Source organism: Crocodylus porosus, unplaced genomic scaffold (assembly GCF_001723895.1).
Source record: "Crocodylus porosus isolate Cpor-Errol unplaced genomic scaffold, CroPor_comp1, whole genome shotgun sequence".
Classification (NCBI taxonomy): Eukaryota; Metazoa; Chordata; order Crocodylia; family Crocodylidae; genus Crocodylus; species Crocodylus porosus.
This window is the reverse complement of record NW_017728927.1, coordinates 1,167,782-1,184,072: the sequence shown is the minus strand read 5'-3', so window position 1 is coordinate 1,184,072 and position 16,291 is coordinate 1,167,782. Positions and strand designations below refer to the sequence as shown.

At 44.1% G+C, this 16,291-nt stretch overlaps 1 protein-coding gene across 2 annotated transcripts in view; it reads left to right on the top strand.

Moving 5' to 3' along the window:
• Positions 1-16,291, top strand: part of CUNH16orf52 (chromosome unknown C16orf52 homolog) — a 48,283-nt gene that overhangs the window by 19,301 nt on the left and 12,691 nt on the right. For both annotated transcript variants that reach the window (XM_019542235.1, XM_019542236.1), the window contains exon 2: positions 11,082-11,294. In XM_019542235.1, coding sequence (XP_019397780.1) covers positions 11,082-11,294 — 213 coding nt within the window. The remainder of the gene's footprint in view (positions 1-11,081; positions 11,295-16,291) is intronic.

Sequence of the window (16,291 nt, the reverse complement as noted above, 5' to 3'; positions counted from 1 at the left end):
CAGTACTCCAGCTGCGGCCTCACCAAGGCCGAGTACAAGGGGAGACCGACGTTCTGGGATTTGCTTGAGAAGCAGCTATGGATGCAAGCCAGCGTTTTGGTCGCTTTTAGTAGCTGCAGCATCTCATTGCAGGCTTATGTTCATCTTGTGGTCAGTGATGACCCCCCAAGTCTTTCTTCCATAGTGCTAGCCAGCGTAGCACTGCCGAGCCTATAAGGATGCTGCAGGTTTTTCTTCCCAGGGTGGAGAACCTTCCATTTTTCAGCATTAAACACCATCAGGTTCTCGTCCGCCCACCCGCCAGTCTTCTGGTGTGGGTGCTTTACCCCAAAGTTTGGTGTCATTGGCTAACTTGGCCAGTCTGCTTCTGACTCCAGTGTCAGAAGTGGACTGGCCAAGTGGGAAGAGGGTCCTCTCTCTTCCCCTTCTTAAAGATGGGCACAATGATCATTCTCAATCTTAAAACAAGATTCCTCTGTCATAAGATGTTGACTACTCCCTTTCATCTAATCCAGACATGATTCATGGTACCCTGCCAGACCAGCAAAGTTGAGACCAACTCCAGAGCCAGCACACAGGGTGGGTGCAGCATGAGCATCACAGGCAGCACATGCCCTGAACCCATCTCTTGTGTAGCACTGGGTCCGAGACCCCTGGGTGCGATCATAGGGCTCCATGTCCAGATCTGGCCCACAGGCTGTATGCTTGACACCCCTGTTTTAGTAGATAAGTTCAACTCCTGAGCTGTCCTAGAATCCCATACTATCCCCTGGAACTGTAAAAGAAGTTCTATTTCCTCATCCCCTCTCCTTGAGTTTCTACAGTGCAAAATGGCATTGTTAACATGTGTTAGGTGCTAAATAAATTTAATTTAGTGGGGAAACCAGAGGATCCCTGCAACTGTTCACACCTGCAACTCTTTGCTTTCACACCATTCCCTCTGCCTACAATGTCTTCCTTCCTCTTACAAATGGACTTGGGGACTGAACTAACTAACTAACCTTCTCCATTTAAAACTTCAAGACAATTCAGAGTCAGTGTTTTGGTGAGTGGCTTGCGCTGCCATGGCAAGCTCTAGGGCAGTGCTTCCCAAACTGTTCCTCGTCATGATCCCATTTGTGGCCCTATTTCTTCAACATGGCCTCTCACTCCCATCCACAGCCCCTCACCCCTGCAGCCCCCATCTGCTGAGGTTGTGACCCCATTTGGGGTTGTGACCCACAGCTTGAGAGCTGCTGCTCTATGCCAGGGTTTTCAACCTTTTTTGGTTGGTATACCCCTGGTGGCTGGTCAAGAAGCACGGAGTCCCCTGGACGGTCAATGAGCAGGGGATGAGGGGGCACAGGGGTAAGGTCCTCCAGTGGCTGATCGACAAGTAGTGGGGTGGGGTGTGACCAGGGCACAGTGGCGAAACCGGAAGTGCCACCACTTCTCCATGCCACTGCTGCATCCCCCCTGGGGCCTTCCCAAGTACCCCCAGGGGTATGTGTACCCCTGGTTGACAACCCCTGCTCTAGGGCTTCACTTTGCCATTGCGGTGAACAGAACCAAAATCACTTGAACACTTTACTAAAATCTTAAACTATGTAATTTAAATGCACTTGGACCCTCAGTCAGTTTTCCCTTGAAGATAACATGCTCTTTTTCTGAATTTTAGCAGTGGTGCAAGATACTGGATCAAAAACCCTTGAGACCCAAGTTGGGAGCTTAACTGCAGCACAGGCCTGGCATGGACTACAATAGTAGGACAAGTTTTCCCTATATTGTTTTTTCAACAGGCATCAACCCCTCTCTAACCTCCCACCCAGGCATGAGGGCAATGCAGTTGCAGTGCTCACCAGGTCTTGTTTTCTTCTAGGAGTGCCAAGAAGAGTCTAATTAATGTTCTTTGGACTTACAGATGGTGGCATATCCAAACAGCTTGCTTCATTAGTTTACTGACTACTAACTTGATTAACAACCTGTGGTTAACTGCTAACTTGGCTGGATTTGAGCCACTATCTTACAAGTAGTGAGATAAAACTTCCTGTTCTGTAAATGTGAATACGTGGCCTTAAGAATTTCAAAGAACCTAGTTGGGAAAGGGAGCCTTTGGTCCCTAAAGAAAAGGGGACCCCTTTCTTTCTTGGGTAAGGGAGATGGCCTCTCTGCAAATGGAATTGGTGTACTTCAGAATCCATTTCAATGGGAGGGTGGATTGAATTCAGAGGTCAGGATAGAGTAGGAGCAGCAGCTCTTCATTAGTCAGCCTCTGTGTGTAGCTTGCAGCTTAATATTAATGTGACTGAAGTTTCCTTTAAAAATGTACACCCAGGGTAGACGCAGAGGTGGGAGCTGCCCCACACCCCCTGGACCAGCCGTGGCTCCATCCCATGCCCCGCTCCACATTGGTTGAGCAGTGCCTGCCCCAGTCCCTCCCTCACCGTGGTGGGGTGTTGATCTACCCCCCCGCACACTTTCCCTCCCCTTCTACCACAACAGACTTACCAGCTGCATGCAGCTCTCCAAGCTCTCGGGCTCTGCTCCTCACCGCCTATGTGCTGCACTGCCGTTGCGTGCATGCACGGGCATTTATCAGCCAAATTATTGGCCACATCAGGCTGATTTCTGATGCAATCAATTTTCTTTATATCAGTGCCAATCGATTATCGTACCAATTGTATTGGTGCACCTCTAGATACAATATATTTATCTCTAATTTGTTTCTTTTGGACTATATAACATAGAAGTATGAATAGGGTAACTACACTAATCATAAGAATCAACATTGTACTCAGGGCAGGACAGTGGATTAGCTTATTTGTTTCTTTTGTCTGTGAGCTGAAACATGAAGATAAGCCATGTCTCCTAAAAAGTCCTTCCTAGAAGGAAAATACGTAAGGGCAAACTCTTCATAAGTTTGGCGTGTGACCTGCAACATCTTTCATTTGAAAGTCCTTCTGTGACTGCCTTTGTGGGATTTCTGTTTACCTGTTCTATAGCACTGGGATAACTAAAGAACTGTGACCTTTATTGTGCTTCTGCTTTCCTTTTCCTAGTCTCTTTATTAACCTTTTCCTAATCTGTCCCCACCTTTTTACACTGTAAGATATGAGCAGGTTTTGTAAAGTCTGGCAGCTGGACAGTCCACAGAACGATGCTACCCTACATCAAAAAAACTACTAGGGCCTTGGTTCATGATTATAGTAATCAGCTGATAATTTAATTAAATTTTTTTCCTAAACTTCACAGAAGCTCAAAATAAGATTTCAGGCTTTGCAGTTAAACCCCTAGAGGCTGATCTAGACTTGAATTCAGTTTTCAATATGTATAAATCTTTTTTCAGCAAGTCTGGGCTTGCTTGCTTGCCTCTTGAAACTGAGTATTGTGTTGAATTGCCTGTGCAGTAAAGCATCAATCTCTCATGCTTCATCCTGAATATATTTGCTTGCACAGTAGCTTTGAAGTTATTTATGCTAATCAACTACTATGTGATGACCAAAAATTAAATTGCCAAAAAAACACCTTAGTTAAGAATTGCAACAGACAAATTACTTATGCTTTACTGACAATCAGAAGATGACACTTTATGAATTGGCAATCTGTAAAACTTTTTCTTGACCTGTTTACTGTGATCAAAATAACAAAAATACCTCTGATTTCTACTCGGGCTGTCCATGTAGTGAAGTAAAAAAAAAAAAGCACTTGTCTATAGCCTATTTGTTTTTGTTTGCATAAAGCTAATTATGGATATGTAGATATTCTTGCAAAGTACCTTGTGATATCATTGAATGAGACTCTAAATCACTGGGTGCCAACCTTCCCCATGGGTGAGCCACAAATTATCCCTGCACTATCCCTGCACCCTGATCCCTTTCCCTTATGTAATTTGCTGCTCACCTTACCTGATTTGCTGCTCACCTTTTTTTCTCTGTCTTGTGCTTCCTGATGAAGTTGTGGCTCTCCTTTCTGCTCCCTGCCCTACATGCTACACAGAGGCTGCCTATGCCACAAAGGTTGTCCACCCTTAATCTAAATGATTTTTGAGATAGATCAGCAAGTTATTGATCCAAGTTTTAGATTTGGGATAATTAGGTTCCCTTTAACTTTAAACTTCCTGATCTTTCTGAGATGTTGGCATACTAAGCAATCTAATGATCTTTTGGATAAGCCCTGAAATGGAGACCCTGTCCCTCTATGTTGTGTTGACACTAAAAAAGCTTATGGTAAATTTTGAGAGAGCGAGAGAGAGAGAGTGGGGGGGGGGGGCGGGAAGGGTGTCTCCAAAGGGTATGCAGAGCATATATACTGGATATGTATATCCAATACAGATTGGATGGGGTTATTCACTAACAAACCCATGCTGTGTCCTGAAACACCATCCTTGGATATGGCTGGCAGGGATGAGATGCAAGCTGCAACTTGTGGTTCCCTCCTGACCACACAATTTTTATTCTACTGCTTGCATGCAGCTTTATGACCAGAATATATGGTCCCACATGTGTGATTTTTATTAAAACACAGAGCACGCAAACATAGACTTAGAAAATTCTGCCCTCTTATGGCTGTACCACTTGAAAGTGTCCATCGTATGGAAGTGAATTCCATGTAAATAGTATTGGAAATAACCCCATTAAGGAGCTGTCAAATTTTTTGGACAATTTGCAAAATCTGTTTTGCTTAGTTTCTACTCAAGCCATTAGGCTGGAACTAGCCTGAGTCTAAAAGCTGACTTTGCTGTGTATCCCCCAGTGGACATCTTCATTGGTGTCTCAACTTGTTGTGGAAGTGATCCTTTATTGCAGAGACTTGACCTCAAATCAGAAGTGAGCACACCTATTTAAAACCAAGACAGCCAGATTGATCCTTTTGCTTATACGTTAATTATTAAACCACAGGATTAGTCTTCAGTGACCAGATTGCTGTGTATGCAGCATTTAAGTAGGTGATGACTGGATGTTTTAACCTTCTCTATAACACTTATTGGGATGGGGTGTGAGGGATTAGCAGTGAGCCTTTTCCCATAAAGTGGTTGCCTGCTTGGGGTTAAGTGTGTATTGAGACAGGAAGGGAAGCCGCAGCACAGAAAAATAAGGGCATGAAGGGTGGAGAGAACTTGATGCATTTAAAATTGAAGAAGACCATAGTTTTTCTTAAACCTGTAGTAAAGCAGTAGGTGGCTGCATCTGGGCAGGTGTTCATGGTGCGGGAGGAAAGACTGAACAAAAACATTGGGGATTTTGTGTTGGCCTGTTCCATAGCACTGAACATAACTGAAGAGCAGTGTGACTTTTTATTGTACATGTGCTTTCCTTTCCTACTCTCTTCATTTCCCCTCCGTCTCTCCCCAACCACCTGTTCTTATTACACTGCAGGGTCTTCAGGGCAGGGACACTCTTCCGGTGTCTGTGCAGCAGCACATGGCTTCTTGTCTGCTGCTACAATCAAGATGAAGGGCAATAGTTAGACTGCCATTACGGTGTTAGTTGTTTATGCCCCGCTCTTTCACCATTGTACTGCTGTAACATTTAATAATTTAAAGGTGTTGGAGTGGTGGGGGTGGAAATGGCTGCAGTAGTCTTTTCTTTCCAGCATTCTGTGGGTTTTTTTTCCTTTGGTGGTTCTGGTTACCTAGGAAACAGGAGGAGGATGGTATTTGATTGGCTCTTTTGGAAGAGTTGGGATTGTGGGCACTTTGCGTGATGGGCAGTATATCTGCACAAACATTAAATGAATTTGTGGGGGGAATTAGTGATATTTCATTGAACTATTCAAGCTGTGCTCTGCAAAGTATTAGTTTGTAAGGAACTTTTTTATCAGTGAGATTTTATTTATTTATTTATTTATTTAGGTGGATTTTGAGTGTAAATAAACTGCATTTGAAAATGGCAGTACTGCTGGGCTGAATAATTTGGGGCAATGCAGGAGTAGGGATTGGGGTATGAAACCTTCAGGGTATAACATTGGTCCAGTGTCAGCAGTGACTCGCTGCAGTAGAAGGCTGTCTACCTCAGACGGAAAGAGCTAATACTACTAGTCCAAATCCCAGAGGTTTGGAGTTTTATATTCCAGTCTCTCTCCAGGACTGGTACCAGTTGATTTGCCATGTCAATAGAAGACCTGGAGTTAGAGAGGATAGGGAAACAGGACTTCCTTCCCCCACCTGGAAGTGGCCACACTTGGGGAAAGAGTGTTTATACAAAAATCACTCAGCAGAAGACTCCACAGCTGCCTAGTTCAACATCTTTTGGCAGTATCAACCTAGATGGTGCCCTGTAAGATAGGTGCTTTGATTTCACCTATTCCATGCGAGTGACCAATGCATTTTCATTTAGATATTAAGTGGAATTGGGTGACTTAGATATTGAGGCTGTGGCCTCAGGTGGGAAACAGAATGTTCTTGCATCTCGCGTGGAGTATCTTGCAAATGACAGTGTAAAACGGGACCTGGGTCAGTACTTCTGCTTTACACTGTTTGGCAGTGGGTTATGCAGGATTAAATGAGATTTCCTTTGCTAAATTAGTGTTTTAGGCACCTGCCCAGGAACTGTTTGGCCCACTTGCTTTTGACACAGGGCTAACAAGATTGAGCATGGTATAGAGATTTTGTTTTGTTTTGTTTTGACTTCTTTGTCAGACAGTTAGTCTGTTCCCTAAATTCGATGTTCCTTTGGCTTGATGGATGACTGTAAATTATTAGAGCAGTGATTCCATCTGAGCAATAGTTTGCATTGCTCCACAGCCTTGAAGAGTAATTTTGAGTCCAATCCTGCTCCTATCAAGTCTGCAGTCAACAGGATTTTTATTGCTATGGGAGCAGGTTCAGAAGTGTAACCTCTGCCCGCCACTGCCATACACCTGCTGTATTTTACAAGTGCATCATAGGTCAACATTTGTAAAGGACTTTGAAGATTTAGCATCAGTAGAGGTCTTAGAGTTTATCAAAACCTTATTTCTGAAGCTAGGAAGTTCAATACTCTTCTTCTAAGCCAGCAGTTTCCAACATTTGATTTAATATATCAGCTTCTTAAACTGTGATATGAGCTTAATGTTCTGTTCCTATGTCACCAGTTGTACCTGCGCCATAGTTTAGGAAATAAGGTCTAAGCAGTTTCCAACAAAACCTAAGGTTAGGTGAGAATAGGTAATTCCTTAGTACTTGGAATTCAGAGTGCTGTTCTTCTGGTCGCTCTTTTCTTGCATTTTCTGTTGTGTTTCTAGAACTGGCAGCTTTTGCCCTTGGAAGTAAGAAACTTTTATCTGAAATGAGGTAGTTCAAAGTGAAGTTCTACAATAAAAATAGCTTACTAAAACTAGCTTGAGTCCTCTGCAAAAACCCACATCAAACCCTGTTCCTTTTCAAAGCCAGATTCCTCTGCAGACTACACCTGGGTTCTGAAAGGTGAACTTCCTTGCCGTGTAACATGTATTTATCTAAAATAACTATTCTGTAAGCTAAATAGGGCCCTCAAACTGTATTCTATACACCAGGGGTCAGGAACCCCTGGCACATGTGCCGAGTGTGACATGTAAGGCCATTTTGCGTGGCACACCGTAGCCAGCCCGGCTCCAGGTAGCTGCAGCCAGCGACGGACCCTGGGCTGCTCCCAGCTGGGCTTGCAGCGTCCCAGCTAACTGCTGAGAGCAGCCCAGGATCCCGGCTGGCAGCAGCTCCCCAGAGCCGGGCCGGCTGCAGCTGGGAGGCTCCAAACAGCTGTGCCGGGCTCTGGCAATCAGCTCTGCACCGGTGCGTGCAGGCTGTGGGGCAGGGGCTTTGGGTGGGGGGCAAGGGGCAGTAGGGGTAGGGGACCGGGGCTTTGGGTGGGGGGCACGGGGCATAAGCAGGGCATTCTGCCATGTACCCCTTGCCCTCATTTTGTTTTTGTGCCAGGCCAGCACTCTGGCACCTTCCGAGGTAGGCATTGTGGTGTTTTTCGGCACTCCAGCCAAAAAAACGTTGCCTACCCCTGCTATACACCGTATTGGAACGTTTGTAACCGATTTGAAAGAAATGAACGGTTTTGTTGATTCACAGAATGGAATGGGATCTAGCACAGTGTTTCTTGCCAATGTTAGCTGTACAGTGTTAGGTAAAGATAGAACATGGCAAAGGTACTAAATTCAGGAGAGCCCCTAAGTGCATAGAGAAAACAGATCTTTAGAACAATATGTTGTTTGTATATAGTCGCTCTTAGAGGTGCAGTGGTTTTGATGCAAGTATGGGAAAAATGTTGTTAAATCCCCGCCTTGCAGAATGATCAGGATTAGTTTCCTGTATCAAGATCTAGGACACAGCAGTGAATGGCCTCTTTATCCCCAAACTACAAACCTCTGCCCCCTCCCTCCCCCCTGGTTATAAAGTAGTTTGTATGAAGTTCTGCACTGTGTGCATTTCAGGAAGTTTGGATTTTAAGGACACCCCCAAGCCCCTCCTGCCCTTTAACTTTAACTTAAAAAGCAAAATATTGCAGACTACCAGGAAGGTGCTGGGAGCAATTTAAAATTACACAAACAAGTTTGATGCTTTTCTTGAGAAGACAAAAACCCTGTGGTGCACATGTGGGTGCTGTACCAGCTTCCCTGTATAATTCTGCCAGCCTGCCCCTTAATCCTCCTTTGCAGCAACCCTATTATTACACACCCCTTTAGGTAGGAACTGACAATTGTGCCTGGTTAAGGGATCATCTTGTTGCTGTAATTTTTCTCTTTAAGGTCTGTTTGCAAGTTTAAGTAAGTAGCAATGGAGAATTCAGTCTTCTGATTTCTTTTTCATGCTAATGAATATTTACCACACATACTCAATTAGAAGATGAGGTTACCCCCCCATCTAACATGGGGGAGCAGGGAAGCCTCCTTGCCTTACAGTTGAGACAAGGCAGTGGAGAGGGGTGCTCAGGCAGCGGCTCTGGCTCCAGCTCTGGTTCTGGCCCCAACCTGCTGCTGCTACAGGGCCAGGCTGGAACAGCAGTGCCAGCTCTGCGCCGCTGCTACAGGGCCAGGCTGGAGCCATGCTCTGTGCCCTGGGCTTCAACAGGAACAGAGTTTGCTGGTGTGGAACAAAAGTTAGCCGGGAGAGAATGACAGGGACCTGAAGCTGCAGGTGGTAGGAGCAGCATGAAGAGGGGCTGAAGGGGGAATTGGGGCAACCTGAGCCTGTGGGGTATGGGGGAGTAGGCACAATGGGGGTAAGTGGTGGGGGGCAGGCAGCAGGGGCAAGCTGCCTCCCTCTGTCACTGCCTGCCCTACTACCTCCACACTGCCTACTCCTACCACCTACCCCCCCACCTGTCCTACTACATTCCCCCCCCTCCACTGGCTCCCCCACTGCCTGCCCCATTATTGTCCCCCTTCATCACCTCTTCCCCCCACCATATGCGGTAGTGGTGGGGTGGAGATGAATTTAAGATGATCCTCCAATAAGTAGATTCCATTCATGGAAAATTATGATAAACTTATAATTTATATCAAATCATTGGGTGGGGGAGCTTTACATTCAGGGTCGTCTTGTATTCAAGTGTATATGTTAATTCAAGACATACTTGAGTAAGATCACCATACTTTTTCAGGCTTAACAAAGTCTGCAGAATCACTTGAACAAAGTTCAGTTGCTTATTCCCAGTTTGCCTGGTGCTTTAAAAATATTCCACCAGAAAAACAAATTCTGACACATTGTGATATTTCATTGCACAAAAACAGTAAACTGGGATTGACTTTTATGGGTTCAGCAACTGGTATGTGAGCTTATTTCCATGACTGGACCATAGGTCAATGTAAACATTAATCAAAAGTCATCGTAAACATTGATCTCTGTTCCTCTCAGTGGCTTGTTCGCACTGCCTGTTTCTGTTTTTGGAAGAGTTTTGAGACTAACTTGTGAATGGCTAACAGAACTTTAGTTTCCCAGTCCCACTATCACTCTGTCCAAACCTCTGCCTTTGGATTTTCCAGTCAAAACCTCTGTTTATAATATGCGGTATCATTTGTGGAATAAGATGTTAGTATTGAAATTCATTTTTAAAAGTTCAGTGTCATAGCATATAATGTTAGTTTTTTGTTTTGTTGGGTTTTTTTAACCTCAGTAGGACAAATGGTGATGAATCTGTGACAAAGATTTGGGAGTTGGGGTGGAACAGATTATCCTGCATCTTGAGGCACATAACACTTTTTAGAAACAATAGCAAAGATGCTTTTTAAACATGTTTGTTAATTAATATTTCTGGTTCGAATTTTCCAACACATAATTTGCTATTGGTATTGGTTGTACAAAGCCTTGAGTGTGTTGAAAGCACCAAACTGAACTTTAAATCAGAGCTGTTTAAATCTAAAGGAAAATATTTAATTTGTGCCATTTACAAAACTCTGCATGTTGTAACGTACCTTTCTTCTACTCTGCACATTAGTGACTTCTGTTATGAAACTGGAGGTTAACTGCACATTTTTAATCACCTTGGTTTGTTTTTTCTGTAGGCTTTGGCAACACATTAGCACACTTGTAACTGTTAGACTCTTGCATCCTTATATACAGAACCATTTGAAATAACCTTCTGGTCTAGCAACTTTGGCCATCTTAACAGTTAAAAGACCTGGGTCACTGGCATGGAAGAGTTCTCAAAGGGATGCTGTCAAGTGCATCCTTCCCAAGGGCACCTCTTAAGCTCTGCTGATACGGGTAGAAATAAAGGCAGCAAGTTGTGTTTTCAGGTAGGAAAACTGCTTTGAATTGTCTAAGCTTTCAGAACATTGTGCTGAACAAAACCTAGCTGATTCAGTGCTGCCTTCTTAGGAAGAGTCTCTTTCCTTCTCTTTCCCTCTTCCCCTCTTTTCCCATCCCCACTCCTGCTTCAGTTTTCTCAGAGTGGAGGAAATTAGAAGGTGACAAAGGAATATCTCCCTCCAGCAGGAAAGGAAATGAGCCTGGCTGCTGCTCAGTTACCACTTCAGCTGATGGTGATTGGTACTGTCAGACCCCATTGGAAAACCTCATCCACCTTTTCTGACTACTTTCAGTTTTGATAGGACCCTGAGGAGCAACAGGAAGAACTCAGAATATTGTCCCTTATAAGTAAATCTTGCTCATACTTGCCTCTGCTGTATATTTTCAGGTGCACTCACAGTTGGCCTTGTGCGACAGTGTCAAACCATCCATGGACGTGACAGGACCTGTATTCCTCCACGGTTGCCTCCAGAGTGGGTCACTACATTATTTTTCATCATTATGGGAATCATTTCACTGACTGTCACATGTGGTTTGCTGGTGGCTTCCCACTGGCGAAGAGAAGCTACTAAATATGCCCGCTGGATAGCATTCACTGGAAGTAAGTGACTTCAGCTGTGCAGTAAGTCTGCATGTAGGACAAACTGGGAGAGGCTTTTTAAGAACAAATCTGGGTGGGTAGTGTTACCAGAGACCAGTGGTTAAACGCTGCTGTTTGACAGCACATCTTTTCCCCCTCTGAACTCCTGCTCTGCAGAAAGAAATTTCTTCTTTTTAAAATCAAAGGTTTGGCATATAAAAGTGCTGGAACAACCAGGAGAGATTAAGACGGGAGCCTTTGGGGTCCTGGCTTTGTGGTCACAATGCTTGGCACTTGCTGAGGCCGAGACAGGAGAAGGAAGTGCAATTTAGGACTAGCAACTCTTAGCTCCTTGGGAAGTGTCAGAGTGAGACAAAGAATTCAGCCAGGTTGGGGTAGGCTACTTGAGTCATATGACTCGGGTTTTAGCCAGTGTCTGGTGGTCCCGGCTTGTTGCCTTCCCCCTCCTCTCCCCTCGCCCCCACTCCCTCCACAAGAGGAAGAAGTTGATGGCTCTGGCCCTTTCTGCACCCTCCTGGGTTTTATTCTCTCATGAACACACTATGCAGGGTTGATGCCACCTTAGGCTTGATTCGTTCATGTGCAATGCGTTTGTTCATTTTAGTGAGACATGACACCTGCATTCTAACTCATCTGGGGCTGCAGGACACCTCTGTCTCATAGCGCCATGAATTATTTCCATCCCCATCCTTTCCTGGTGATGCTTCCTCAGCTGGAGGCTGATCAGGGTAGCGTCCTACTGTTGAGCTGTTTCTCAGCAGGTTGTCTCTTCTCCTGATAGCCCATGCTTGGCCTCCCTTAACAGGAATGCAGCCTGGTATTTCTGTGCAGAGAAGCCCATTCTGTTAGCTGTCTTAGCAGAAAAGAAAACCACTTGTGGCAAGGCAGAGGAAGACATTACAAAAATAGTCAGACTCCCCTTTCAGGGAGAGGGGGAGGCTGTTACAGGCATCCCCTTGCTGCAAAATGGTTTTAGTGTTTTGATGGTCATTATGGAGGCCTGCAAAAGACTTTAGACTCTAAGGGGGAAAATAAAAAATTGAGGGCTTATAAATTGGCTTGAATTCTGAAAAACAATAAGAAAATTAATTAGAAAATAAAAGTTTCTGCTCCTAACTGAAACAGACTAGCTTTGGTTTGGCAAGGACTTGTGACATTTTTATGTTAAGGGACTTAAATTGCTCATTGTAGAACACAACCTCAGCTGGAACCATCCCACTAAGACACCTCTGTAATTAAAGCCATTGCCTCCAATTTCTCTGCTGTATAATGTAGCTCTTGCGGACAATGTGGGGTTAATTTATTAAGTTAAATCCATTGTGACTGTTTTCTACAGTGAGCTACCTTTAAATAGCAAAAATCTGGTGTTTAAAACAGCACACTACAAAAGTGTTTGAGATGAGTTGGATTTAAAATACTAATGTAAAGGGGTTATTTTCATGAAACTGAATGTTAATAGTAGAAAATATCAGAGTGTATCTACAGTGTTTCTGTGCATTGGATTTTTGGTTTCAGAGACATGATTTTTAAAGGTATCTCTATCCTCAAAAACACTTTTGCTTTAGTTTCTTAAGACTTTGCTGAATACATGAGCTAAAAAGTCTGATGTCTTGAAATCTCCTTTTCTCTTTGCAGGCTTTAGACTGAGATAAGTCTAATGTGTCCATATTCATTAATAGAATAAATACAGAGATGCAAAGGTGTATCTTCCCCATTCATTCTGACAGTCTGCTCTGAGCAGTTTTTATTAAAAGAGTCTCTATTAGATTTGTTTTATCTTAAACCAAAATTATTCACAATTCTAGTAAGATATTCCTGCTGTATTACTGAAATCCTGAAATTCAGCTTCTTGTATCTTAAAACCCCTTCTGTGACTTTTTTTTCTAACATAAGCTTTGACTGCTTACTCAGCCCTAAGAAAAATTCTTACAATCATGTTAATAGAATAAAAAAAAAGCCCTTTTACTTCTAGGTCCATAATGAATGGAAGCCATGGGTGTCTGACTTTTTCATGTGAAATGAGTCTGTATGAATGATTTCCATGGTTCACCCTAATGGGAACCCTAATTAGCAGTCTATGAAGAGAAGTATATGTCTGAGCCCAGAGAATTAAATTTTGCTTTGGAGAGGGGGTTATTTTGTTTCAGAAACTTGTGCTGTTTAGACAGAAGGAGGGGAATCTTTGTGGCTGTTGTATCTGCTTGCAGGTAATTTTGAAGACTACAGAGTCTTCAACTGCTTGCCCACTTTTTTTCTTGCTTCACATCATTATTAGAACATAACGCAAGGCCGTTCTTATATGGACCTTCCCACAAGGGTGGCAGTATTTTGATTGCAAGCTTCCTGCTTTCAAAGAACAGGTTGTTGATTCATCAAAAAAATCACTGAAGGAGAAGCTGTGAGGATGAACTTAATTGGGTGAGATAGTGACATATAGATATTAAAGTAAGTGCCCTAAATATAAAGGTCTTGGAAAGCTAGGTGAATTAGGAGGAAAAAATGACTAAGTAAAATCTTGGGCATTAGAACCTGACTTACCCCAGTGACCTTGATTGGAATGCTCCAAACTTACAAAGAGATTAATTAGACCTTGGTGGTTTGGACCCACATTTACCATATAAGCTTACATAATAGATAGGACTAGTAGCATGATGCATTAAGGTTGCTCAGCACTTTCTATTCTAAGATGAATTTTTGCTTCCTTATACTTATGGCAAATATAAACCATTAGGCTGAAATTTATCATGCCGTGTGTCTGCCTCAGGCTGAAAATGAAGCTTTCTCCCCACATTAACAATAATAAAAGTAATTCTTCCTTTGGAAAAACTCTTAGCATTTTTGGCAGGGCTTGTTTTTAATATAAGGGATAGACATTTTTGTTGTCCCCATGGAAAATCTGCCCCAGCTTTGTCAGATGTAAGCCTCTGAAGGACCATTGGTCAGGACTGACTATTTTAGAGATCAGCAACTAAATTTCTGCAGGCTTCTCTGGAACCTGGGTGTGCAGGACTTCCCAGAGGTGCAACTGCTAGGGTTGGGCAATTGAGCTAAGAGCAGGAAGCCTGTCTTCCTTGTGCTCTCAGAGGTTGTACTACCACCACCTGAGCCCAGGTAGCATTGAGGAGGAACAAGCTGCATGATTTGAGCGCAAATAGAATGAGAGCAAGGCCAGCAGAGGGAGGAGGATTAGACTGAGTGGAGAAGACTAGGCATTGGTATTGGGTGCTGACAGGGAGTTGGACTTGAGACAGATTCAGTGGGTTGGGTGAAGTAGATGAGGAGAGATGGATTTGATAAGGGACTTGAGTGCAGGAGGAGCAATGGGGCTAGCTAGGTTAAGAACCTTGAATGAGGGCAAGGGATATGGATTTAATTAAGGTTGGAGTGGGAGATTTGGGATTAGGATGAGAATGGAGACTGAAGAAGCAAGAAGAATCAGGCTGAGATTGGATTCTGTGGGGCAGAGAGTGTTCAGCTTAGGGGGGAGAGGGCAGAAATGTGATGTTGTGGGGGAGGGAGGTCTGCTATAGACCACCAGACCAGGAGGAAATGGTAGATGAGGCTTTCTTCAAACAGCTAGTGGAAGTTTCCCAGTCACAGGCTCTGGTTCTCATAAGGGACTTTAGTCAACCTGACATCTTCTGGGATGGCAATACAGCAGTGCACAGGCAATCCAGGAAGTTTTGGAGAGTTTTTGGGGACAACTTTCTGGTACAAGTGCTGGAGCCGCCAGCTAGAGGCTGTAGTCTTCATGACTTGCTGCTCAGAAGCAGGGAAGAATTGGTGGGGAATGTACTAGTAGAGGGCAACTTGAGCAGCAGTAACGATGAGATAATTGAGCTCAAGATCCTGAGGAAGGGAAGGATGGAAAGCAGCACAATAAGGACACTGGACTTCAGAAAAGCAGACTTCGACTCCTTCAGGGAACTCGTGGGCAGGATCCCCTGGAAAGCCAGTCTGATGGGAAGAGAGGAGTCCAGGAGAGCTGGCTGTACTTTGACAAAGCCTTGCTGAAAGTGCAGAAACAAACCATCCTGATGTGCAGGAAGACTAGAAAGTATGGCAGAAGACCATCTTGGCTTAGTAAGGAATTCTTCAGTAAACTAAATCACAAAAAGGAAGCTTATAAGAAGTGGAAACTTGGACAGACAATTAGGGAGGAGTACAAGAGTATTGCTTGGGCATACAGGGATCAAGTCAGGAAGGCCAAAGTGCAATTGGAGTCACAGTTAGCAAGGGATGTGAAGGGTAACAAAAAAGGCTCTCCAAGTATGTCAGTAACAAGGAAGATCAGAGAAAGTGTGGGTCCCTTACTGGATGGGGGAAGCAACCTAGAGACACAGGATGTAGAAAGGCTGAAGTACTCAATGCCTTTTCACCTTAGTCTTCACAAACAAGGTCAGCTCCCAGACTACTGCACCAGGCAGCACAGTTTGGGGAGGAGGTGAGAAGCCAACAGTGGTGAAAGAACAGGTTACGGACTATTTAGAAAAGCCGGACATGTCCATGACACTGGATGGGATGCACCCAGGGGTGCTGAGGGAGTTGGCTGATGTGATTGCAGAGCCGCTGGCCATCATTGTTGAAAACGCATGGTGATCAGGAGAGGTCCTGGATGATTGGAAAAGGGTAAACATAGTGCCCATATTTAAGAAAGGGGAAAAAGGAAGATCCAGGGGACTACAGACCAGTCTGCCTCACCCCAGTCTTGGAAAAATCATGGAGCAGGTCCTCAAGGAATCCATTTCTAAGTACTTGGAGAAGTTAATTAGGAACAATCAGCATGGATTCACCAAGGGCAAGTCATGCCTGACCAACCTGATTGCCCTTCTGTGAGATGACTGACTCTGTGGATGTGGGGAGACCAATGGATGTGATATACCTTGATTTTAGCAAGGCTTTTGATATCGTCTCCCACAACATTCTCGCAGGCAAGCTAAGGAAGTACTGGCTGGATGAATGGACTGTGTAGGGGCTAGAAAACTGGCTAGAGCACC